Source organism: Bufo bufo, chromosome 9 (genome assembly GCF_905171765.1).
Source record: "Bufo bufo chromosome 9, aBufBuf1.1, whole genome shotgun sequence".
Lineage (NCBI taxonomy): Eukaryota > Metazoa > Chordata > Amphibia > Anura > Bufonidae > Bufo > Bufo bufo.
In genome coordinates this window covers 167,505,180-167,532,896 of record NC_053397.1, presented here as the reverse complement: position 1 = coordinate 167,532,896, position 27,717 = coordinate 167,505,180, and the positions used below count along the sequence as shown (strand labels likewise).

At 44.3% G+C, this 27,717-nt stretch overlaps 1 protein-coding gene across 5 annotated transcripts in view; it reads right to left on the bottom strand.

Moving 5' to 3' along the window:
* The window catches only part of GRAP2 (GRB2 related adaptor protein 2), a 230,448-nt gene that overhangs the window by 68,667 nt on the left and 134,064 nt on the right, over positions 1 to 27,717 (bottom strand). For 4 of the 5 annotated variants that reach the window (XM_040408050.1, XM_040408052.1, XM_040408051.1 and 1 more), the window contains exon 3: positions 5,232 to 5,323. In XM_040408050.1, coding sequence (XP_040263984.1) covers positions 5,232 to 5,323 — 92 coding nt within the window. Of the gene's footprint in view, positions 1 to 5,231; positions 5,324 to 7,589; positions 7,662 to 27,717 lie in introns of all 5 variants that reach the window. The other variant, XM_040408055.1, reaches the window with a different exon arrangement.

The following is a 27,717-nucleotide window of genomic DNA, read 5'->3' as shown; positions in this document are numbered from 1 at the left end:
CTATGTAAAAAGCTCCACTGAGGACATCATCAGGGTAAGATGTGACTTGCTATCACTACCTGGCACTATCTGTATCATATGGGGGTCGCTCAGGTGCCATGTTGGGCATTTGTCGATCACAAGCCGGTTCATTTGTACACGGCATTAGTGACTTATATATCTTTTTATAGTTTTGTAAACCCTTTACTCTTTACGTTAAAGGGAAATTCTGGTTGGTACAAGTTATCCTCTATCCACAGGATAGGGGATAACTTAAAGATTGGTGAGGGTACTACCGCTGGGACCCCCACGATCAGGAGAACGGGGCCCGGTACCCCCTGCAGACCCTCTGCAACTCCACTGAAATCACCTGAGTGGCCGGTCGCACGTGTGCGGCCATTCCATTCATTTCTGTGGGAGTTCCAGAGATAGCCAAGTACAGCGCTCCCTTATCTCCGGAACTCCCATAGAAATGAATGAAGCGGCCACATGGCTGCAATTTAATTTCTCTCTATGGCACTGCATTACAGAAACATTCTGCCGTGGAAACAATTCTACTAGAAATTGGCATCCAATGGAGCATCACCTAGCATGTAATTAGAGACCTATAGAGGTACAATATGGCCCACCTAGGCTTTAAATGTGGTATTATGGCTCACCATAACTCAAAGCTTCCCCAGAGCAGTAATACAGTACCGTAATACTCATGAACCTGAAGACTAGCGGTCTAAAGTGATTCAGTATTGACTGCAAGTCACTGGATAACTGTGACAGTACCACCTCTTCAATATTTCTCTATGGGTAAAAAGTCACAAGCCACCTCGCGACCATAGCTGAACATCTGACCATGTGGTGGCCCCAAGATCGCTTGCACCTTTTTCTCCATAAAGAAACATTTACAGTGGCATGTGCTGCCATGATATATGGGTAATGATGTGTTACTGGAGCCCCACCTGAAAGGTCTTCAGGACTCCAACATGTTGTGGGGTTCCTAAATTGGTTCCATAGATGCTCCTGAGCCCTAGAACTGTATGCACATCAGAAAATAGACAAGTGAAAACTGAATGTTAGTTTTTTTATGCATTGAACAAACTCCAAGGAGTTAAAGTTATTGCTCACATCCTGATCTGTCCTACTGACTCATGCTGGGATAGCGGCATTGCACACACTACCCTTTATTAACCATAAAAAGCAGTCACTTTGAATCGTGTACATTCAGGGGCGTAGCTAGAAATGCATGGGCCCCATAGCAAAAAAAATGTATGGGCCCCCCCCCCCCATAACAGTGTCCCTGACAGTGACTGACCCCCAACAGGGGGTGGAGGCCGGCAACTATTGTAAGACGGACGCCGCGTTCCTTATGTAAGTGAGCTTAAAGGGAATCTGTCACCAAAAAATCGCTTATTAAGCTGTTAATAGTACCTTATAGTGCTGCATAGTAGTTTCCTAATGCACTTTTTCTTCGTTTAGCCGCATTTAGCCTCCTTGAGAAATCAATGTTTTATTCAGTCGCTGCCCCGTGCTTCAAGTCAGGTTTGAAGTCAAGGGGGCAGCGGCCTAGGTGTCTCCAATGCTGCTCTCCCCGCCTCCCGCCGCCTTTATTGACACACCGGATCTCAGTCCCGGGACCGCGCTCCCAGCCCGCATGCGCAATAAAGGGCTGCTGTAGCCTGTAGCGCGATCCCGGCTACGCATGCACCCGCCAGCCTTACATACTAGCGCAGTTACAGAAGATGCCGGGCGCATGCGCAGTAGCGAAACTGAAGCCGGCTGAGTGTACGAGCCGGAGCCGGGATCGCGCTACAGGCTACAGCAGCCCTTTACTGCGCATGCGGGCTGGGAGCGCGGTCCCGGCACTGAGATCCGGCTTGTCAATAAAGGCGGCGGGAGGCGGGGAGAGCAGCATTGGAGACACCTAGGCCGCTGCCCCCTTGACTTCAAACCTGACTTGAAGCACGGGGCAGCGACTGAATAAAACATTGATTTCTCAAGGAGGCTAAATGCGGCTAAACGAAGAAAAAGTGCATTAGGAAACTACTATGCAGCACTATAAGGTACTACATACTAGTACATACTTTGCACAAGTTTATTATTTACAACTTAAAGGGAACCTGTCACCAAAAAAATCGCTTATTAAGCTGTTAATATTTTTAACAGCTTAATAAGCGATTTCTTTGGTGACAGGTTCCCTTTAAGTTGTAAATAATAAACTTGTGCAAAGTATGTACTAGTATGTATACTACTATCTAATAATCCTTATCTATCACTTGACACTTCACTAACTTACTGGGGAGTCGGGGACAGTCAGGACTCCTCTCCACTCCAGACTTTTTCTTTTTACTGTGGCAGACTGCTGGCAGTGCAGAAAAGAATCCATTCACTTCTGGCCTACTGGGCATGGGCAGTTAGGCACACTGGGCACGGGTGGGCAGGCAGGCTCCCGCTCTTCACATTCAAAATAGGCAGCGGGCGGCAGCGTGACGTCACTCACTCCGTCACGCCGCACGCACATGCTCCTCCCACTTTAGAAGCAGGCGGAGCAGGCGAGTGACGTCGGGAGAGGTGAGTGACGTCGGGAGACAAGGAGGCGGAGCACATGACCTGACTACTCCTTGGCTTCCCAATCCCCAGCCAGGCCCGAGCCGCGGACCGCCCGCCCACGCCCCGCCCACTACACCAGGCGGGCGGGCGGGCCTGGCTGCCAGTGCCTTAGTGTGTAAAAAAAAAAAAAAAAAAAAAAAATTTATGCGGTCCGGACGGGCCCCCAGTGGCGTAGGGCCCCATAGCCACTGCTATGGTTGCTATGGCGATCCCTACGCCACTGTGTACATTGTGCAAACCACCTGGATGTCTCATAGTGAAAGTGGAGTTTTCTGAGGCAAAGAAAAAAACGCTGACGCCATTTAGCTTCTTGGAATTGGATTTAGCCACTTGTATAATATCTTGTTTACTGATGTTTTATTTGAAGCCTATTAGGATTAGGCATTTGAAAAAAACTGAAACATAATGAAATTCTGAAAAACATCCAATATTTTTAGATTGCCTTTTGTTTGTAGCAGTGTGAAATTACCACTTAAACGAGAACATTACCTGCATAATGAAATCACGCTAATAACATAGAAGTCAAAACACACACAGCAGCAGAGCAAGCACAGTGGAGGCATTTTATCCGATACCTCGCCTCTTGTAAACATGTTCTTCTATAGTAAATTGCCACATAATATCACACAATGCCACGTAACAGCCACACGATGACACAGTTACTCAACATTGCAAGACCCTTGCCAAACCGTTCTCCTTCCTGTAGCCATTTGTAATAGGGATTTTTTTAATGCCAATATCTTTCTTCGATGTTCACTACTGCAGGTATCATGTATGTATAGGAGAAGCTAGACGAGCCACTTGTTCTATCCAATTCACAGAGTCATCATCTATTTGCTATCAGCAACCACAGATTGAATAAATTTGACATGTCTGTAATTTGTGTGTGGTGAACCAAGGCAAAGAATTCACTGTCTGCATCCACTGCACATTGGAGAACTGAGCAGCTTGACTCACTCCTAAGGCCTCATGCACACGAACATGTCCATATTGTGGTCCACAAACCACGGATCCACAAAATAGGGATACCTTCCGTGTTTAATCTGCATTTTCCTCACTCCCATCACTACAAATGATTATTCTTGCCCACAGAACGTACATGGTCTATAATTTGCAGAAAGGACATACAGATGCAGACAGGACATGTTTTTTTTTTTGTAGACCCATAGAAATGAATGGGTCTATGTGCAAAAATTATTTAAAAAATGCAGATCGGACACGGAAAATATGGTCCTATGCATGAAGCCTAATTGTAGTAAGTACTTCATATAGTCATGTGGGTCATACATTTTCTAAGGTCATTGTTACAGTGTAGCTACTTCATAGTCTTAGATTTCTCATAGAATGGTCAAGTGTTTCTGTCCCCAGGAAATTCACTGTTAAGCCAGGTACAATGTCTTGTAGGTCTTATTGTTCAGCTGAATGTAATAAAACATTTTTTTTTGCGATCCATTCTGGAGAAAAAGTGCTTTTAATCCATATGCAAATGAGCAGTTAAGTGCTCCGAGGGTGGGTCCAAGCCACTCTGGTAACCCTTGCTCCTCCTGCTTCCTCTGCCAACCCCTCTCCTTTTTGGACAGAGCCAGGGGAGATGGCTATGCAGGAGGGTGGCCCTATTGTTTAAGAAAGAGAGGGGCTGGCAGAGGAAGCAGAAAGAGCAAGGGTACACAGAGTTGCTTGGGCCCACCCTGCTCATTTGGATTGAAAGTACTTTTTCTCCACAACGAAGCCATGGATGGCTAAGTAAAAAAGTATTATTACACTAATTTAGGCTAGCCCTACTTGTCCTTGTGTCTGGTTTAACAGTGGCATAGATTGCTGGGAATTGGCTGGACAAAAATGGTATTTCTCTGGCCAATTCTCTGCATATTTCCCAGATTGCGGTCGGATCACCTCCGGACCCCATTATAGTTGATGGGGCCGGACGACATTCTGGTAGCATCCAGCAATGCCGGATCTGGCAGGCTGCTCCCCGCCGGAACAGCCTGCTGGATCGGCAAACGCAAATGTGAAACAAGCCTTATATGGATTATCTAGAATTCAAAGATGCATCCAGTGGGGTCTTGATGATTACTGCTGAAAACATGAACTGGCATTATGGGGTTGATTTATCAAAACTGGTGTAGAGGAAAACCGGACAACTAAGCCATGAATGACCATGAAGACTTTATTAAGCGCTTTAAAACCAAGCAGGTAACATCATGGACTATGGTCACTACTGTCAGACCCAAAGCGCGTTAACGAACAACTATTGGTTATTTGTCATTTTATATTAGTTGTCTGTTTTCTGTATTGTCAGACCCGAAACGCGTTCTCTGTTTGGTCTTAAAGACTACAATGAAGTCTTCACAGCCTTATCGGATGCTGGAGTTCCTCCATTGATCTACAAAATGAATTTAGCTGCAACTTGAGAACTAAATTATTTAGGAATGTTTGCATATCTTCTCTGATTATACAGTGGAGGTGAATAAAGAGAGTTCATATAGGAAGAGTAATTTTACGTTCCATCCTACAAATTTGTCAGCAGGGATATCTGTTTATAGCAGTACATATTATATCATTATAATATAGTCTTATATTAGCAGCCCGGCTTAGCTTGTATTTCATTTGATGCAAACTGCCTATGTGTGCGACTTTTAAAAACAACATACCTTGGCGTTTGCATTTCCACATAGTTTTTTGGAACATATCCCTCATTGCCCCTAAGTTCTGCCTTAAACCAGTTATCGTCTGATGCAAGGATCTGTTGAGAGAAAAAGAATAAAGCAGTTCGGTCATCTATCTTTCCAATGTGCATAGATGGAATAATATGTCAATGATGTATAGCAGTACTAAGGTTGTTTATAGGCTATATATATATATAATAGAACTATTCCCTGGATGGTCGTTCTCCTATAAGCTCTTTTAGCTATGAGAAAAATAGTCTCTTGTACCCAGAAGGTTAGGAAGCAGGAAGAGTACAGTAGATACTGTATATTATGATAACATTTTTTGGACACTTGCACACTGTTCCAGTTTTTTTGCCACTGATGATTTGCCCTAATAACTAGCTGCTTACTTTGAAAGCATTATTTTAAAAATGTAATTCACACAATGCATCCAAAAACTGCATGCATTTCCAGGGCAATATGCCCTAGATCAGTGGTGGCTAACCTCCGGCACTCCCAGCATGCTCCATTTATTTCTATGGGGTTCTGAGAACGGCCAAGCAAGTGTGCATTTTGGGAGTTGTAGTTTTACCACAGCTGCAGTGCCGGAGGTTAGCCATCACAGCCCTAGATGTTCTGGTTTTATCACAGAGTTGTCATATAATTTCCCCTTTTGCCTCAATAAGTGAAAGCTTTTAGATGAAAATCTCAATTGCACAGCAATACCATGTCCGTAGACTAACATATGTACTGCCTTTTTTGACTCAGGAGATATGACAACAACAGGAGGAGATCTGGCAACTGTATGACTATTACCATGACAGACCGTATCACAGCATGGGGAGATACCAACCAGTATTAATGTGACCCTGTGGTTCTTTCCCCTTTAATTCCTTGTAATGCAGTTGGTTAGTGTTACCAGTATTGGGCTGTGTTCCTGAGGTCTGAAGTAATAGTACATACTGTACGTTCTGAAGACCTTTAGGAGGGACCTGGAAGCTAGAAAACATGTAGTTATGTAACAAAGAGCTGAGCTCTATTGAAGACATTATCAGGGATGTGTCTGTCTTGCTATGGCAACTTCTCTTTGGTCGATAGGTAGTTGGGTCATTTATTCATAATTTAGGCTAGCCCTACTTGTCCTTGTGTCTGGTTTAACAGTGGCATAGAATGCTGGGAATTGGCTGGACAAAAATGGTATTTCTCTGGCCAATTCTCTGCATATTTCCCAGATTGCGGTCGGATCACCTCCGGACCCCATTATAGTTGATGGGGCTTTATTCTGTATGTTACTTTATTCTGTATGTTATCTTTTGCATACATATTTTACCAGTATAGTAAACTTTTTACCCACTTAAGTTGTGTTAAGCCTGTTTATTCCCGGATCTCATAATACATGGTAATACACCCTACCTCAACACATACCCTGCTGCAGAACCTAAAATAAAAGGTATACCACTTTGATTTGTGATCCTTGACCAGGCACCACTAGCAGATTACACTTTTTTGTCAATCTTGGTTCAATCACGTTAAGCTTTCCAGGTGTTCTTTTTTCATTTTCTGGTAGTGTGACTAAATGTGCATGCATGTTGGTTTTGAAAAATTAGATTTTAATTTGTGCTGTATACATGGGGAAAGATCCAGGAAAAGGATAGTGAGGACTAAATTTGGCCATATCTTGACATATTCTTGCAATTTCGGATGCATTGACTATCTAATGTTTATGAGATTTGGAAGTTGTTTGACCGAGAGCTACTGTTGGCTAAAACAAAGTTGCGGTATCGATTTTTCCTGCCCAAGAAGCGGTGCCAGAACTGACTTATAGCTGCTTATCCACTTGATCCCTGAAATAAAATCTATTTCAGGCATCAAATTAATTAGAATTGTGTTTCATAAAACTTGTTCAGAATGAAAATGTACCTTCTGCAGCAATGATTTTTTGTTCTCTGATTTTTCTCTAGATAAACTGTGTATACATTGTCTGAAAATCTGAAAAGTTGCACCTTGACCAAAACCACACCAAGCACAATTTAGTCATAAGAGTAAAAGGTAGAAAACTACATGCAGTAATGGAAAGAAATAAAGATAAGAATGAATTTTATATGATAACCATACTGTTTTGCAGTGTCATGTATGTCAAAATAGTGCATAGTGTGACCAGATAGCACCATACAATGCTCATAATGCACAAAGGGCATACAAATACCATATTTTTCAGACTATAAAATTCACTTTATTTTCTCCCAAAAATGGGGGAAAAATATAGCACATGGCTGATACATTACGTGTACATCGCAGACCACCCTGTGCGGCATTTGGACAGGCATGCAATGTATGCCATCTATCGGCATGTGTACTAACCTGGCTGTCCTCCAGTTCCCCGTGCATCAAAGCGATGACATTTTCTTCCTGTCCCCTGTTCCAGAGCTACTGCTGGAGGGAGATGGTGGGTACAGACGTTACTTAAAAATAACGTGCATGCTGTGCCTGTACGTTCCTCCCCACTTGACTGCCCCACTGGGAGTGCTCAGGTACCAGCTTAACGTACTCTATGCATGTATAAGTGTCCCCCATAAGTGTGTAAGCCTAATAAAGTGTCCCATATAAGTGTATAAGCCTAATACAGTGTCCCCCATAACAGTGTATCAGCACCAGATCTCCTCATAACAGTCGTCAGTACAGATCCCCCCATAACAGTGTGTCAGCAGCACATTCCTCCATAAGTGTGTCAGCAGCACATTCCTCCATAACAGTGTGTCAGCAGCACATTCCTCCATAACAGCATGTCAGCAGCACATTCCCCCATAACAGCATGTCAGCAGCACATTCCCCCATAACAGCATGTCAGCAGCACATTCCCCCATAACAGAGTGTCAGCAGCACATTCCTCCATAACAGTGCGTCAATACAGATCCCCCATAACAGTGCGTCAGTACAGATCCCCCATAACAGTGTGTCAGCAGCACATTCCTCCATAACAGTGTGTCAGCAGCACATTCCTCCATAACAGTCTGTAAGCAGCACATTACCCCATAACAGAGTGTCAGCAGCACATTACCCCATAACGGTGTGTCAGCAGCACATTCCCCCATAACAGTATGTCAGCAGCAGATCCCCCTATAACAGTGTGTCAGCATTAAATCCCCCCCACAGATAAGACCCTGTAGTCTGCTCCTTCTGTGTTACAATGCCCACACACAACTAAAACACCAGAGTTTGCCCCACCTCTAAGCTAGAGCCAAAAGTTAGTGATCTTGACCCTTCACTTCATTAAACCCACTATGAAGGTTTAATAAGTAGAATGTTTTTTTTTTGTCTCAACCAGGTGTGAGTCTTATAGTCCAATGTATCTTATAGTGCGAAAAATACAGTAAATTGTGCAAACTTTGCCAAGAAGGTGCTATTCAATGCTAAATTAGTACTTTCCATTTATGAAAAAAATATGACATATATTTCTCACAAGTGCCATACAGTTCCAATATCTACTGCCTTGAAATAGAGTGCCATACATATTGCATAGATAGTACAAAACAGTACAAGTACCCAACTACACAACTACATCTCTCATGTAATAACAGCTGCATCTTAGCAATTCCATGCTGGGAGGCTAGTTCTCTTAAAGTAACAGTTCTGCTACAGGCAGTATGATACAAGAACCAGAAGTCACTCAGATGAGACATTTCTTAGTCTAATGTGGTATTTTATGCACTGTGAAAAAAAAAAAAAGGCTGTTAAAAACGGACACACTGGAGAAAATTTATCAAAACATAACAACCAATCAGACTCCACCTTTCATTTTCAAAAGGAGTTCTGGTTGCCATAGACAACTAAGCCAGTTTTGCTTTATACCAATTTTGATATATTTCCCCCAAAGTCAGTTTTTCATGGCCCTTTTTAACCATTTTCTAGCCATCTATCTGTTTTTAACAGCCATTTTAGATCTGTTTGGCATCCATTTTTAACAGTTGCTAAAAACGGCCATCAAAAAGGGATGAATTCCCCTTTAACTCTGGACTCTGCTGCAGGGGAACCACCAGGCCGCTACCTCTTGGAGTAGTCTCTGTTTAAGTGACTATTGTAGACAGCATATGTATAATACATCTTTTCTATCACGGCAGGCTTAGATAGATGCTCAGCTCTATGGCCCAGATTTACTAATGTGTGCCTAAAATCTGCCTAAAAAGTGGTGCAGATGACCGCAATTTGGAGCATCAAGGGTTTCTACACTCTTGTCCGACATACTTGACATGGTGGTGGGGAATTGTGGAAAGGGTGGCGCTTACATAAAAGGCGGGCCTAAGAGGCACCATTTTGCACCAAAATTGAGACTCAATTTTAGCGTAAAAATATGTCTCAAGGTAAGCCAACTTAAGTCAAGGTAAGCCAGTCTCAAGGTAAGCCAAAATAGTTGGTGTAGAGCTAGACAAAGTGTCTATCCCTGCACCACGTTTATCATCCTGCCTGAGCTACTGTAAACAATCTGGTGTAGGTCTAGATGGCCTGCCTGTCCATGCTTACCTCATCTTTAGGATTAGTAAATCTAAGCCTATGTATGCTTCTGAGGAGCAAATCTACCTCTTCTTGAGCATCTCATATTGTACTCCCTCACTGCTGAGCCGCTCATATTTGTTCTCAGTTACAACTTCCTATAACTCCTGGTGCTAGAACTGAGCATGCTTGACCAGCAAGCTGAACTACAGGTCGTAACTACAGTTGAGCGGACACCTGGATGTTCGGGTTCGACGAGTTCGGCCGAACTTGAAAAAAAAGTTCGGGTTCGGGACCCGAACTTGACCCCAAACCCGAACCCCATTGAAGTCAATGGGGACCCGAACTTTTGGGCACTAAAATGGCTCTAAAATAGTCATGGAAAGGGCTAGAGGGCTGCAAAAGGCATCAAAATGTGCTTAAGAGCATGGCAACTGTTCTGCAAACAAATGTGGATAGGGAAATGCCTTAAAATAACATAAAATACAGAAAAAATTTAAATAACAATCTGGATCTAGGAGTAGGAGGTTGAGGAGGCGGTGGATGTGGCGGTGTAGGTTGACGTGGCGGTGTAGGTGTAAGCGGCGGTGAAGGAGGAATAGGTAGCCAACACTGATTTGTGTTATTTTTTATTTTTAAATTGGGGTATCCCCCAAAATATTGGGACATATAACAAAATAAAACAAAGAATAAGTGCACTTGAGTACAAGAATGGATGGTTGAGGCTGGTATAAATGTCTATTCTGCACAAGGTACGGACAAGTCCTGTGGGATCCATGCCTGGTTCATTTTAATAAACGTAAGCTTGTCCACATTGGCTGCGGCCTGTGATAATGCTCTCTGCCGTGCTAAACACACGTTCACATTGGCTGCAGGGCAGGTCAGCACCTCCAAGGCTGACAAAGCTTTTCCACATTTTGGCCATGCTAACCCTGCCTTATCAGGTGCTGGCGGTGCCCCAGCTGCGTTGGCGACCTCTTCCTCCTCCTCTGCCTTCGCCTTGTGCTTCCACTATGCCCCCGCTGTCAGGTGGCAATGCCACCAGCAGCGCGTCTACCAGCGTGCGCTTGTACTCGCGCATCTTACGATCACGCTCCAGTGACGGAATTAAGGACGGTATGTTGTCCTTGTAACGGGGATCCAGCAGCGTGGCCACCCAATAATCAGCACAAGTTAGAATGTGGGCAACTCGGCGGTCGTTGCGGAGACACTGCAGTATGTAATCGCTCATGTGTGCCAGGCTGCCCAGAGACAACGAAAAGCTGTCCTCTGTGGGAAGTTTATTGTCTGTGTCCTCTGTATCCCCCCATCCACGCACCAGTGATGGCCATGAGCTGGTCTGGGTGCCAACCTGCTGTGAACATGGTTCCTCCTCCTGCATCTCCTCATCCTCCACCTCCTCATCCTCCAGAACTGTGCCCTGGCTGGACAATTGTGTACCTTGGGTTTGTGGGTGCAGGAACCCACCCTCGGAGCCACTTTGGAATGACTGGCCGGAAACCCTATGAAATGATCCCTCTTCCTCCTCCTGTGCCACATCCTCTTCCATCATCGCCAGCAGAGTTTTTTCAAGGAGGCATAGAAGTGGGATAGTAACGCTGATAACGGCGTTATCGGCACTGGCCATGTTGGTGGAGTACTCGAAACAGCGCAACAAGGAACACAGGTCTCGCATGGAGGCCCAGTCATTGGTGGTGAAGTGGTGCTGTTCCGCCGAGCAACTCACCCGTGCGTGCTGCAGCTGAAACTCCACTATCGCCTGCTGCTGCTCGCACAGTCTGGCCAGCATGTGCAAGGTGGAGTTCCACCTTGTGGGCACGTCGAGGCGGTGAGCGGGAAGGCCGAAGTTACACTGCAGCGCTGACAGGCGAGCAGCAGCAGGGTGAGAACACCGAAAGCATGCACAGACGGCCCGCACTTTATGCAACAGCTCAGACATGTCGGGGTAATTTTTAAGGAATCTCTGCACCACCAAATTCAGCACATGCGCCAGGCAAGGGATGTGCGTCAAACCGGCTAGTCCCAGAGCTGCTACGAGATTTCGCCCATTATCGCACACCACCAGGCCGGGTTTGAGGCTGACTGGCACAAACCACTCATCGGTCAGTTGTTCAAGGCCCGTCCACAGCTCCTGCGCGGTGTGGGGTTTGTCCCTCAAACAGATAAGTTTTAAAACTGCCTGCTGTCGTTTACCCCTGGCTGTGCTGAAGTTGGTGATGAAGGTGTTACGCTGACCAGATGAGGAGCTGGTAGAGGATGAGGAAGCGGAGTAGGAGGAGGCAGCAACAGGAGGCAAACTGAAGCGCCCTGCAATCCTCGGTGGTGGAAGCACATGTGCCAAACTGCTATCCGCCTCAGGCCCAGCCGCCACTGCATTTACCCAGTGTGCTGTTATGGAGATATAACGGCCCTGACCGTGCTTACTGGTCCACGTATCCGTAAACATGTGCACCTTGCCACAGATGGCGTTGCGCAGTGCACACCTGATTTTGTCCCCTACTTGGTTGTGAAGGGAAGGGATGGCTCGCTTTGAAAAGTAGTGGCGGCTGGGCACGACGTACTGTGGTACAGCCACCGCCATAAGGCCTTTAAAACTATCCGTCTCCACCAGACGGAATGACAGCATTTCAAAGGCAAGTCATTTAGAAATGCTGGAATTCAGGGCTAGGGATCGCGGGTGGGTAGGGGGGTACTTCCTCTTCCTCTCCAGCGTTTGGGTTATGAAGAGCTGAACGCTTCTGTGTGACATTGTGGAGATGCTTGGTGACCCAGGTGTTGGTGTTGCTGGCAGATCCTCTGTTTGTGGGGTGTCAGGTGGCACTGTCACTCCAGAGGTAGATGAAGAGGCCGCGACTGCAGCAGAAGAGGAAGCAGAAGGAGCCAGAGACCTTTCTTTGTTTTTGAGGTGTCTACTCCACTGCAGCTCGTGCTTTGCACTTAAATGCCTGGTCATGCAGGTTGTGCTCAGGTTAAGAACGTTTATGCCTCGCTTCAGGCTCTGATTGCACAGCGTGCAAACCACTCGTGTCTTGTCGTCAGCACATTGTCTGAAGAACTGCCACGCCAGGGAACTCCTTGGAGCTGGCTTTGGTGTGCTCGGTCCCTTGCTGCGGTGGACAGTAGGAGGCGTACTGTCTAGAGGACGGTCGTTCCGCTTTTGCACCCTGCTCCCTCTTCTGCTGTGCTGGTGGCTCTGTGCGACCACCGCCACTTCCTCCGAACTACATCGGTCACTTGCATGACCTTGATTCCATGTGGGGTCGAGGACCTCATCGTCCTCCACATCATCTTCCACCCAGTCTTCCTCCCTGACTTCCTTGTTGGTCTGCACACTTTCGAAAGCCCCAGCAGTTGGCACCTGTGTTTCGTCATCATCCGAGACGTGATGCGATGGTCCTCCCATGTACTCATCTTGAAAAATAAGTGGTTGGGCATCGGTGCACTCAATCTCTTCCACTTCTGGGGCAGTGCTATGTGGATGGCCCTGGGAAACCCTGCTAACAGAGTCATCAAAAAGCAGAAGAGACTGCTGCATGACTTGGGGCTCAGACTGCTTGGCTGATTTGCAAGGGGGTGAGGTGAAAGACTGATGGACATCGGCTGCAGGTGCCAACTGTGGTCTTTCAGTAGAAGACTGGGTGGGAGACAATGTGAAGGAACTGGATCCACTGTCAGCAACCCAATCTAGTATCGCCTGTACTTGTTCAGGCCTCACCCTTCGTAGAGCAGCATTAGGCCCGACCAAATACTGCTGCAGGTTTTGTCGCCTACTCGCACCTGAGGAAGGGGTTTCACTTGTGCGTGTAGCTGACACAGATCGACCACGTTTTCTTCTCCCTGCAACAGGAGCTCCACCAGCAGCACCACGACCTGGGCCACGTCCCTTATTTGACTGCTCCTCATATTTTTTAAATTTAGGATCTTGCCCTAAATGGGTGTTTGTTTAATAGTAGAATAGAACGACAGTATGTAGAGGGTGTATCTCACACGGCCTGAACCAGACTAGGCCTCAATAAAAGATTTTTTTGCCCAAAATGGCTGTATTTCAAATGCCAAATTCAAAGCCCTGTATGTAGAGGTAGTATCTCAGAGGGCCTGAACCTCTGTAGGCCTGCAGTAAGTATATCTTTGCACAAAATGGCTGTATTTCAAATGGCTGTATTTCAAATGGCTGAATCAAACCCCTGTATGTAGGGGGGTATCTCACACGCCCTGAATCAGTGTAGGCCTGAATTAAAGATTTCTTTGCACAAAATGGCTGTATTTCAAATGGCTGTATCAAACCCCTGTATGTATAGGGGGGAATCACACACGCCCTGAATCAGTGTAGGCCTGAAGTAAAGATTTCTTTGCACAAAATGGCTGTATTTCAAATGGCTGTATTTCAAATGGCTGAATCAAACCCCTGTATGTATAGGGGGGATCACTCACGCCCTGAATCAGTGTAGGCCTGAAGTAAATTTATCTTTGCACCAAAAGGCTGTATTTCAAATAGCTGAATCAAACCCCTGTATGTATTTGACTGCTCCTCATATTTTTTAAATTTAGGATCTTGCCCTAAATGGGTGTTTAATTAATAGTAGAATAGAACGACAGTATGTAGAGGGTGTATCTCACACGGCCTGAACCAGACTAGGCCTCAATAAAAGATTTTTTTGCCCAAAATGGCTGTATTTCAAATGCCAAATTCAAAGCCCTGTATGTAGAGGTAGTATCTCAGAGGGCCTGAACCTCTGTAGGCCTGCAGTAAGTATATCTTTGCACAAATTGGCTGTATTTCAAATAGCTGTATTTCAAATGGCTGAATCAAACCCCTGTATGTATAGGGGGGATCACACATGGTCTGAACCAGTGTACCCCTGAAGTAAATATATCTTTGCACAAAATGGCTGTATTTCAAATGGCTGTATTTCAAATGGCTGAATCAAACCCCTGTATGTAGGGGGGTATCTCACACGCCCTGAATCAGTGTAGGCCTGAAGTAAATATATCTTTGCACAAAAAGGCTGTATTTCAAAAGGCTGTATTTCAAATGCCTAATTCAAACCCCTGTATGTATAGGGAGGATCACACACGCCCTGAATCAGTGTAGGCCTGAAGTAAAGATTTCTTTGCACAAAATGGCTGTATTTCAAATGGCTGTATTTCAAATGCCTAATTCAAACCCCTGTATGTAGGGGTGGTATCTCCCAGGGCCTGAACCTCTGTAGGCCTGAATTCAATATTGGTGCACCAAATGGCGGTATTTAAAATCTCTGAATGTAACCCAAATGTATTAAGGGTGTATCTCACAATGACATCTGCATCAAAGGCTGCCAACTAAATTTTTGGTGCCCAAACGAGTGTTTGTTTAACAACTGAATTTGACAGCAGTATATAAGCCTGTAATTTCACATGTGCTGATGCTGCAAAGCCTGAAAATAGTGTTTTTTGTCAAAAAAGTGTGTTTTTCAAATCCCAGAAAATGATGGCTGTATTTCTAGCTTAAATTGCACACTGGCTAATACAGATGTTGTAGATTGCCCAAAAAGTCTTTTTTTGCTAAAAGAATATGAATGATGTATATATTAAACTTAAATTTAACACTTGCAGATTTGAAAAAAAAGTGTGTTTTTAAAAACCCCAGAAAATGATGTGTGTATTTCTACCTTACATTGCACACTGACTAATCCAGATGTTGTAGTTTGCCCCCCAAAAATGGTCATTTGCAATGTCCCAAAAGCTCAGATGCAGTGCAGTGCAGAGCATGCATAAAATGGCCGCCGCCGCCACCCACCTAACAGAATTATAAAAGTAATTTTTTTTTGGGTCAATGGCCTCAGGGCAGGGTAAAACGATTGTGTCCTGCACCCACACAACTATTTCTAGGTAGATCGCTGAGTTAGATTCTCTCCTATTCTCTCCCTGAAATCACAAGTCCTGCAGCATCCTCTCCCTACACTTGTAACAGCAGAGTGACGTACAGCGCTACGTGACTCAAGCTTATATAGATCCTGGGTCCAGTGGCGCACCTACGGGGGGGGGGGGGGGGGTCCAGCGGGTCTGGACCCCCCTAGAACAACCAGCCAATATTATATTTTTTTATCCCTCAGAGCCGCACCGCCGATCACCACAGGCGGCGCGGCCCTGGATGTAATTGCGGCAGCGGTGGGGGGGTGCAGTAGGAGATGAGCGCTTCCATTGTGGAAGCGCTCATCTCCATATTCATCTGTATCGCCGTCCTCAGGACAGCGATACAGATGCCTGTGCTGCGGCAGGGGAGGGAGAGGCGTGTCCCTCCCCTGTTCTTCTGATAGGCCGCAGGCACTAATGCCTGCAGCCTATCAGAGGCCGGCTCAGGCGGCGCGATTACGTCATCATCGCGCCGCCTGAGATGGGCAGCACACAGCAGGGACACAGGCCGGAAGAGGCCTGCTTCACAGTGCTGCTGATGGAGGCAAGTATCAGTGTTTTTTTGTTTTGTTTTTTTTTTTGGAAGGGGGGGGAGCTAGCACTATGGGGGCATCTGACAATTCTTACAGCCCAATTTTTTTTGGGGGTGGCACTCTGGGGGAATTTCTTACTGGCATATTATGGGGGGGCACCATGGGGGAGAGGAGCACTATGGGGGGCACTATAGGGGAGAACGGCACTATGGGGCATCTGGTGGCACTATAGGGGCATTATTTGGGGGCACTATGGGGAAGTGGGGGTTCTAAAGGGGCCTTTTTTTGTTATTGGCACATTATGGGGGGCATTATGGCATCTGGTGGCATTATGGGGGCATTTTTTACTGGCACATTATGGGAGGCACTATAGGGGAGAGCGGCACTATGGGGCATTATTTGGGGGCACTATGGGGGAGTGGAGCACTATTGGGGCATATGGTGGCACTTAGTAGGGGCATTTTTTACTGGCATATTATGGGGGACACTATGGGGAAGGGGGAGAGGAGCACTATGAGGGCATTTACTGGGGCACTATATAGGGGTATTTTATACTGGCATACATTATGGGGACATTAGCTCAACTGCAGGCACTAAGCGGGGGTATTTCATGTACTGTCATATTATAGGGAGAATTATTGCTACTAGGGGGTATTAGCTTTACTACTACTGGGGGGCTATGAGGAACATGATTACTAGTATGGGCACTAAAGGGACATTATAACTACTAAGTGTGCTCTGGCAGAGAATTATTTCTATTGGTGGGATTTTGGGGAGCACTGTTACTTTGGGGGGCACCCTGGCACAGTATAAGTTTAGCACAATAATTTTTGGGGGACATTATCTTTATACTATTAGTGTCTGGGCGCAGTTATTTTTTAGAGCACTGTGTGCCAATAATTGTTAAAGGGGGCACTATCTGTGTGGTAGTAGTATTTCCAGGGGGACTTTCTCTGCAGTATTGGGGGTGGCAGGAAAGGGTGTTCAGAAGATGTGAAGATGATGGAAATGTGGGAAACTAATGTCTGTTTGTTAATCTCTGCAGAGACGGGAGATGGTTGAAAAATCATCATAGCGGTCTGGTCTGAATGGAGAAGATAAAGAAAGAGAACCTCTACAACAAAGGTGACATCACTGGATGTAAAAGGTATGGGGCGCTATGTAGGAGAGGAGATGCTCCAGCTCCTTCCCCTGCCATTTGCAGAAGGAGGATTCAGAGCTGGGTGAGGACGGCCAGGCCAAAGGGGGCAGCAGGCCACGTGCGGGTGGCAGATGGTGGGGGGGACCACAGGCCTTGAGCAGGATCTGGGGAGGGAGGAGAGCGGAGGAGCTTCCTGGCTGTAGCTTGTTGTATAAGCAGGCAGTGCAGCCAGGACAGACCCCCCCCTCTCCGTATGATGTGTAGAGGCAGGCCTCAACAATAGAATTTCAGCTGTACAGTGTTTGTTGGGAGTGGCCTATTATATGTAGGAGCTTTTAATAATGGACGGGGCAAAAAAATGCTGCGCGTGAGCTTTTAGAAATGGCCAAGTAAAAGAATCAGCGCAACACACTACGCCCCCCCCCCCCCCCCCCGCATTTTTTCATATAAAGGGGGCTTTGAAAAATGGGCAGGCAAAAGAATTGGCACAGCGCACTACACGTGCCAAATTTTCTTTGCCTTTCAGACCCCCCCTAGACAAAATTCCTGGGTGCTCCCCTGCCTGGGTCACATGCTGCTCTGGCCAATCACAGCCATGCCATTAGTAGGCATGGCTGTGATGGCCTCTCAAAAAGCGCCAAGAAAGCGCCGAACCCGAACTTTTACGGAAATGTTCGGGTTCGGGTCCGGGGTCCAAAAATCCTAAAGTTCGGTACGAACCCGAACTTTACAGTTTGGGTTCGCTCAACCCTAGTCGTAACACTAAACAGTGTGCTATACATTTTTTGGGCCAGTAAGTGGTAAGTGATTATGTGGGAAACTAATGATAACATTTAATTAATTTATATTTGATGGTTTTTGTTTTGCTCTACACATTTTCAACAGTCAAGCATCAAGTTGTATATATTGGAATACAGTCCTGATCAAAAGTTTAAGACCACTTGAAAAATGGCAAAAAATCTTATTTAGCATGGCTGGATCTTAACAAGGTTCCAAGTAAAGCTTCAACATGCAACAAGAAGAAATGGGAGTGAGACAAAACATTTTTTTAAACATTCAATTTAATGAAAACAACGAATAAACTGAAACAGGCTGTTTTTCAGCTGATCAAAAGTTTAGAACCACACCTCCAAAAATCCCCTAAACCCCCCAAAACAGAAATCCAACTTCCAAACATGAACTCAGTAATGAGTAGCTCCGCCGTTATTATTTATCACTTCAAAAATTTGTTTCGGCATGCTTGATGCAAGCGTTTCCATGAGGTGAGTGAAAACATTTCTCCAAGTGGTGAAGACGGCCGCACGAAGGCCATCTACTGTCTGGAATTGTTGTCCATTTTTGTAAACTTCCCTTGCCATCCATCCCCAAAGGTTCTCGATTGGATTTAGATCAGGGGAACACGCAGGATGGGCCAAAAGAGTGATGTTATTCTCCTGGAAGAAGTCCCTTGTCCTGCGGGCATTGTGTACTGTAGCGTTGTCCTGTTGAAAAACCCAGTCGTTACCACACAGACGAGGGCCCTCAGTCATGAGGAATGCTCTCCTCAACATCTGGACATAGCCAGTGGCCGTTTGACGCCCCTGCACTTACTGAAGCTCCATTGTTCCACTGAAGGAAAAAGCACCCCAGACCATTATGGAGCCCCCTCCACTGTGGCACGTAGAAAACATCTCAGGTGGGATCTGCTTGTCATGCCAGTAACGTTGGAAACCATCAGGACCATCAAGGTTAAATTTTTTATCATCAGAGAATAAAACTTTCTTCCACCTTTGAATGTCCCATGTTTGGTGCTCTCTTGCAAAGTCCAAACGAGCAGTTCTGTGGCGTTCAAGGAGACGAGGTCTTTGAAGACGTTTTTTGTTTTTGAAGCCCTTCAGTCTCAGATGCCATCTGATGGTTATGGGGCTGCTGTCAGCACCAGTATGGGCCTTAATTTGGGTCGAGGATCGTCCAGTGTCTTGACGGACAGCCAATTGGATCCTCCGGCTCAGTGCTGATGAATTTTTTTGGGGTCTTCCACTTGACTTTTTTGTTCCATAATCCTCAGGATCATTTAAGAAATTCCAAATAACTGTCTTACTGCGTCCCACCTCAGCAGCGATGGTGCGCTGTGAGAGACCCTGCTTATGCAGTTCAACAACCCGACCACGTTCAAAAAGGGAGGAGTTTTTTTGCCTTTGCCATCACAACGTGTGACTACCTGACAAAAAATGACAATGAATCCACATCTTTGCACAGATTTGGCCTTTTAAAGGCATGTGGTCCTAAAATTTGGATCAGCTGAAAAACAGCCTGTTTCAGTTTAATCGTTATTTTCAATTAATTGAATGCTCCAAAAAAAATTTTCTCACTCTCATTTCTTCTTGTTGCATGTTGAAGCTCTACTTGGAACCTTGTTAAAATCCAACAACGTAAAATATGATTTTTTGCCATTTTTCAAGTGGTCTTAAACTTTTGATCAGGACTGTACCACTTGAATCATCTAGGTAAACTAAGAGGGCAATGAAAAAGACCTTGCTGGGCCACCAAAACATTGGTGAAGCAAATCTATCCTTGTTGTCTATTCTACAGATGCCCCAGGTCAAGAAGGGTTTTGAACATCTGACAATGAAGGCTTTGACTGGGATTGTAATTGAAGTCTGAGTGTTTTAAACACCTTCATTCATATCTTGATAGATATTTTTCCCCCTTTCAGACAAGGAATGTGAAAAGAAGTTCAAACCATATTCAATGATTCAGAACTAGAAGGAGAAGGGCAGGTCAGGTGGAACCAAGCTCCTGTCATCTGCAGTTTCTAAACCAAGGGCTGTGTCATACTGATTATATGGATTCTGGTCTATTTCTGGGAGAGTGAGATATGATAACCTTTTTCTTGACAATCAGATCTCTATTACTTCTATTATTGCAATTGTCTACTGCAACAGACCTGCTCTCATTGTCAACACATCTTGTAGATCTTCCGCAGGAGAGAGATTAAAAGATATGTAGCCTTGAATAAAATACTTTGTGAATAGTGTGTGGGTTTCAGTTGACATAACAGGGTCAGCTTCTGAATAAAACAGGTCGAAAAATAACAAGGGTATTTATGTTTCGTCTATTGGATCAGCATACAGGTCCTTGTTCCCTGGTCTAAGTTAAATGAATGGCAGAATAAAAAAAAAAAAACTATTAAGTTACCTTCCCAAAGCACAGAATAACAGCAAGGCCAGTTTATCTGTATCCCCTATGGATTACACAAAGGTTTCTGTCTCTATGTTAATTGACTGAAGCTTTCAGAGCGTGGATGGAGAGGTGAGAGGCTGGCAATTTCATTTTATCCCTGCAGCTATACATTGCTTTGCTCTCCTGGGAAGAAAAAGGCGCAAGGAGGGTATAACCTGAAATTGTATTTATTTAAAACATTTTAGAGAGAGGGAACATTCATGAACTTGCCTCTGTCTAGGGAAATTAAAGCAGTTTGGTGACTGAGTGTCTCATTGTCTAAAAAATATTAGGTAAACGTGAGGACTTGTAGAAGGCGGGAATATTCCAGAAGAGATGTAAAATATAGAAATCAAAATGTCAGGCAAGAGACCGAAACGGAAACATTGACGCATCGTTTATTCATCATGTCTAAATCATTACGCAAGTATATTAAAAAGTTTTTTTTCATTATGGAGCGGAATTTTTTAAGGGGATTTGTAAAATTTTAGTTAGCCTCTGTAAAGCCCTTTAAATCTTAAAGGGATTGTTCACCCACCGGGGCCTTTTGGGCTGTCCCCTCACTTTGCTGTACCGGTGGAAGGAAACACACTTACCTGGGATCTGGGTTCCCACTGGGTTTTGACTCCTTTGCGCCTCTACGACCGCTGCACATCTCTGTTCTCCCTGTGTCAACATCCATTTTGATACAGGTCACATGGCTGCTGCAACCAATGGATTGCTGCAGCAGTGACATGTTCCTCATGCATTATATAATTAGGTCATATGACCCACGGGAAATTCAAAATCTCCGTAAGCTACCTTTGCAATTGCTGACGAAATGATGTCTTATATGTGCTCAATAGGAGACAAGTCTGGAGATTCTGCAGGCCATCGTAGTACTGTTCACAACATGCGACCAGGCATTGTCCTGTTTAAAAAACAGCTCCTGGGACACTTTGGAGAAATGGCTATACCAATGGATCCAAGACCAAATCTATAGAACGCTGAGCTGTTATTGTACCTGAGGTAAAGACCAAATGGTCAATTGAACACCTGTAGTTGGACATCAAACTCAGAGCTCAATGTCATGCAAACATCTTCTTTTAGTTTTTGTGGACACTTGGCCACCCTATGCTTGTGATGTGACTTCCAATTTCACCTGCAGCACAGAATGGATCACTACTGGCAATCCTTTTAATGAGATGCTCCGTCCTTGAGGAGGTTTGCCTCTGTGCACCTCTTGCTGTTGTTCCAGTTCGATTCCATCATTGTTCTCCCTTGCACTAGGACACGCAACATTGAACATTGCTGACATCTCAGCCTAGGATTCTAGCGATCTGTGATAAACCAAGGTCTCTCAGTTCAAGGATTCTGTCCCTCTCAGTTTTAAAACTTTGCTTTCAATCTGACTTTTATGCCCCTCCCACATGCCACAGATTGGAGCTAGGTGCTTGAAAATGTGAGCATTTGAAGATCTTAGCGACATCTGCTACTTCCTTTGCATACCGTTAGGGCTTGTCACTTTTAAAATCTGTATAAGCACATCTCTGTAACAAATAGGGTGATGCCTTTGCCGCTATTATTTACTTCCAGGTTTTAACATTTAACAAATATTAGCATCGCATACGCTTAAACTATGAAAGTGCACTAACTGGTTTGTGGTTAATTGGCTGCAGCTATTAACATAATAATTTAAGCACAAATTAGTCGTACTATTGTAAATTGTACTAATTGTACATAATAGAGAATAGCTGTCTACGTGTGGGGGGCATCAGAACTGAAATCCAAATTTTTGTAATTTTGCCCCTGTTGATTATTGTAAAAATATTCCAATGGTAATTCATACAAGAGCAGCTTCTTCTACTGATTACTGCAATAGCAAAAGAACATAAAATAAATGATGTCCATTTAATGTAGCCAAATGTGAAAGTATTCATAGGAATGAAAAGAAAACAGATTATGATATCTATTGTGCTTGCTTCAAGGTGGCAAAGATTAAAAAGGCTAATTTAGGCTTTTAGTGTTTAGTTTTCACAGCATACTTACCATAATAAATATAACACATAAATCATTGCAATTGTAAAAGTGCACCTAATGTAAAATCCATTTCCAAGAAAAGATTAGGGACTATTAAAATGGCATACCTTTAAACGTGGTATTATATAATTGCGTGTTACATTTATGCATTAATAATATACTGTAACGCTTCACAGCAATATACATGGATGGTGTAGGCTGTTTTTATAGTTACATTTCTTTTTCTTACAGTTATGCATAATAGCAGTTTTCTTTTTCCTTTAAATAAAATACTGTTGCAAGTATGTGATCCCGTTATTTTACTTGTATATATTTAAATTGCTGTGCATGGCTATAAACTGTATGAGAACCTGTGAGCATGGCGGACCTTTTTATCTTTCTTTAACTTGAATTATTACTTATCTGTTTGAGATCAGTTTTTCTCTTTTTCCTTTTTGATTTACCTATCCATCAGACCTATCATGGTCTAGTATGATAATTTTATATCTACCTCATATTGCCTCTTGTTCTCCGGGACAGTCACTATGAAGAGTACGGGTATTACTATGTCCCTTCCGCATGAAGGTAAGGGCTCATTTACACAGCGGTATGTTATTTGGGGTCCGCAAATATCTGGTTCAGTTGTTCAGTAAACATTTTCCGCATGTCCACAAAAAAAAGGAATGTATGTTTCCTTATGTCTTCTGTATTTTGCGGATCCGCAAAAAACCCGGAAGGTATCATTTTAATAAAGATTCAAAGGTGACATGACAGGGCATTAAAGTTTCAGCAAAATACGGATTGCATATGGAACACATTCCGTGTGCAATCTGTATTTTTTCAGAACCATAGACATGAATGGTGCCACGGACCACATTTTTTGGACAAGTATAGGACATGTTCTATCTTTTAGGCTACATGCACAGGACAGTTGTTTTTTGCGTCCGCAAATTGTGCGTCCTCAAAAAAACCCGGATGCGGCATCCGTTTTCTTTGGAGGAGCCGTTTTTTCCCCCCACAGATCCCTTGCAATAAATGCCTATCCTTGTCCGCAAATGTGAAAAAAGTGGGACATGCACTATTTTTTTTGCTGAAGGGAAACACGGACAACGGACGATGAACTATCAGCATTTTTTTGCTGACCCATTGAAATGAATGGGTCCCCATCGTATCCGCAAAAAATGTGCATGTCGTCTGCATGTAGCCTTATGTGGACATTTAGAAAGGACATATGGAAGCGGATAGCATACAGTGTGCTATCCATGGATTTTGTGGTCCAATAGAAATGAATGGGTCTGCATATGATCCGCAAAAAACGGATGTGGAAAGAAAAATACGCTCTTGTGAATGGGCCCTAACTGTGTATTATCATCTTTCTCTATATTATCTGAAACATAAAGTAGTTGTCTCTCCATGAACCATTTTTATACTAAAGGCCTCTTTACATAGAACCAGCCAAGCAGGCAATTGTCGGGAAGGAACTGTTGATTCCCAATGATTACCTGTTTGTTGGAGGAGGTGAGAGCTTTCCCCTTGCAGGAATCATCTCCGCTGTAAGGGGACTAGTAATTGCTATAGTGATCATTCGTTCCCATACAGATTCATTGCTTTTGGGCAGCGGATCACTGTTTACACAAGACATTCTACTACACAGAAACAATGATTTTGGTGTCCTCATCAACAATGCTTCACCTGATGAACAAGAGTTTGCTTGTTTATTGGGTGATTGGTGCCATCTTTATACAAGCCATTTGTTGGGAACAAGAGTTCCTAGGAAGGCTCCATCTCAATAATTGTTGGTGCATGCCCAGCTTCTGAAACCCCTCTACATCAAGTATTATTCTCAGGGAAAGCTTGGCCTGCGCATACATTTCCGCTGCAGTGGCCACTGCAGGGAGATATAGGGGAAATGTAGTATTACAAAGCCAGTCATTTAAATGAAAAAATATCCATTTACTGTAATACACCACATTGAGAGACTTTTTTTTGGAGCAGCTCTATGTTCTGGCACATAGAAAGGGTCTTGAGCAGAATACTTACTTTATGAAGACCATATACCCTTCTAGGGCACATGGTCAAGGACTGTCGTAATGAGATAATCAGTTTAACAGCAACACTTTACTACACGTCATCATACAACATGCAATCAATGCAGATGTGTTGTCTCAGTGCTGGTGGAGATTGTCTTTTTTGTGAGAGTATATACTGTATTTTTCAATCTATGAGATGCACCTGACCATAAGACGCACCAAGGTTTTAGAAGAGGAAAATTAGAAAAAAAATATTTTTCATGAGACCTCAGATCGGACCCACATTCTTCATCAGACCCCCAAATAAGACCCTCAATCTTCATTCGACCGCAGATTAGTCCCCCAATATTCACCAGTCCACCAAATCAGACTCCCAATCTTCATCAGACCCCTAATCTTCATCAGAATCAAAATAAATAAAAGTAAAAAATAAATAAAAACAACTTACCTGTCCTGCTCTGGACAGTGCTGCCAATTGGGAGATCCAGCACTTTTCCTGCTGCGTTACACTATGACCTGACGTCACACAGCATTAGGTCAAAGTGCACAATTATGCTCACTACATCCTGAAGCTGTACGATATCAGGACACAGCACAGTGCAGCGCATAGAGAAAGCCAGAGATTGGTGAGTAATACCAGCGCTAGCAGTGCTACACTCACTGCTCCCCGGTCGCACTGTACTAAGGAGCACTTCCATAATGGAAGTGCTCGTTAATATTTGCTTTACAAGACGCACAGACACTTTTCCCAATTTTTATGGGAAAAAAGTGTGTCTTATAGAGTGAGCTATACGGTAATATTGTGCTACATTTATACATCATTTATATATTGTCAAGCTTCACAACATATTTTTATATTCTTTTTATATTGCAGTACATAGAATTGCATTTTTACAGTTTGTCTTCACAATAGCTATTGAGGTAGGAAAACACATTTCCAAGGTTTTTACTTCAGGTTTCTTAGATTTTGCATAGGAAAAAATGCTTACGTTGCTAGTTTTGGTTTATAGTCCAAATAGAGCCTTTTCACCACATCTTGTAATCAAAGCTGGTCTGTAAAAATCTCATCTATGCGCCGGCTGTACAAAAAGATACCACAGGCGACATGTGCCCTTTGGTTAAAGGGGTTGGCCATTTTCTGGTTATTGTTGATCAATGTGTTTGTAAGATGACTCTATGACAGGCATGCTCAACCTGCGGCCCTCCAGCTGTTGCAAAACTACAACTCCCAGCATGCCCGCACAGCCTTCAGCTATCAGCCTACAGCAGAGCATTGTGGGAGTTGTAGTTTTACAACAGCTGGAGGGCCGCATGTTGAGCATGCCTGCTCTCTGAAATTTACTAATATAGTCTTTGTTGAAACGATGCACCATTTTCCATATTTCATTGGGCATGCTCCCTTGTATACAAAGTCTTTTGTGCTTTCAACACAGAGATCCTGTCCATAAAATGGCTGCTCATGGAGGGTCATGTGACCAGACACATCACCTCCACGTGGTGCCTCCTCCATTCAAATACACTGTATTGAACAGAGAAGACATCACATGGAGACAATTTGCCTGGTCACATGACCTTCCATCAGCAGCCATTTTATGGACAGGACCTCTGTGTGGACAGCACAAAAAACAGGGATCATACCTTATAAAATATAGAAAATACCACTGAATTTCAACAAAGGCTATATTAGTAAGTGCCATATAGACACATTGGTCAACAATAACCAGAAAGTGGCCAACCCCTTTAAGAGATGTGGTATTTCACTGCCTGATGCAAGCAGGTCTCATTCTGGTCAGCAGCACATCCCTAACTACACAGGGAGATAAGCTGACAATAATCAGGCATCTTTCATCATGATGAAAGATGCCCAGCAGGCGATGATAAGTGAGCATTTGCTTGTTCATCGGCTGCTCGATTATACAAGCCACTTATGGCGAACAAGCATTCCCATGAGTGCTTGTTCATGATGATTTGTCGATAATCATCAAATCTAATAGGCCATTAATTTAAAAAGTTTACAGAATTTCACTAAAGGGACGAATACAATACAATGTGAAGAATACTTGCCGGGATCGCATAAGTCGTGCGCCTGCACTGTGCGCTCCTTGGTTAAGCGCGATCCTGTCTCCGGCTGCGAGACTTATGCGATCCTGTTCGCACCGCAGGATGTCAATCTAACAAAAGAGGGGACGGTTAGGTGGCGTGCTTACCTTGACATGAAGCAAGCAAGCCGCTGCCCCCTTGACTTCAAGCTGGCCGGCAAGATAGCGCTGATGGCGCTTAAAACATTGTTTATTGAATCTATGGAGCATCAGATTACCGGATCAAACATATGATTATTAACAGACTGGGGGCTACTACGAGGTAATGCTGGCGGTTATATATGCGTTTTTGAGGTGACAGGTTCCCTTTAATAAGATTGTGCATGTGGTCTGACCAAACAGGATATACAGAAGAGTAACAAATAATGAACTTAATCCCCATTATGACCCCAAAAAGCACATTATTCCATTGCAGGTGCCATAATTTAAAAGGGTTGAGTTAAAAAAAACTGCATCCCCTGTACATCTGGTGATGCTCACTGCTTATCTCCCCTGCTGCTTCCAGCGCTGCGCTCTGGTCCTCCCCACCACTGTTTGTTCTCTGGTTGCATCTGTAATGTTCTGTACACAAATATCACTGCTGCAGCCAAGCACTGGCCTCATCAGTGATTTGCCATATACTGCTGAGGGCAGATTGGCCATGCGGTCACCTGTGCTTCTCAGCGCAATTTATAGTATACCTACCCCTATGTTGCATACTGTACATGAGGCATTGGTATACAATTTGATCAAAAATCATAGGCCCACTCACCACGACAAGGTTGCCTTCTTGAGTGGGAACCTACTCTAAATTTGGCGCAGCACTGTGCAGCGAACACCGGCGCCGCAGCACTGCACCAATAGGCAGCGGGACCCAGCAGCCAAACAACGCCCCCGCTGTCTGGCAGAGCCACCCTGGCACTGGGCCGCACTAACCCACCAGCGCAGCACCAGAGCAACAATGTGAACAGTTGTCAAAGCTCACCTTATCACAGTCTCTCAGGAACTCCATCTGAGAGGAGGTAGGAATTTATACCCTTATGCAATCTCCTGCTAACTAAAATCACCCGGGGGAGGAGTGCTGATACCAGAGGGGGAAAAATGAATATATTCTACAGGACATGTAAA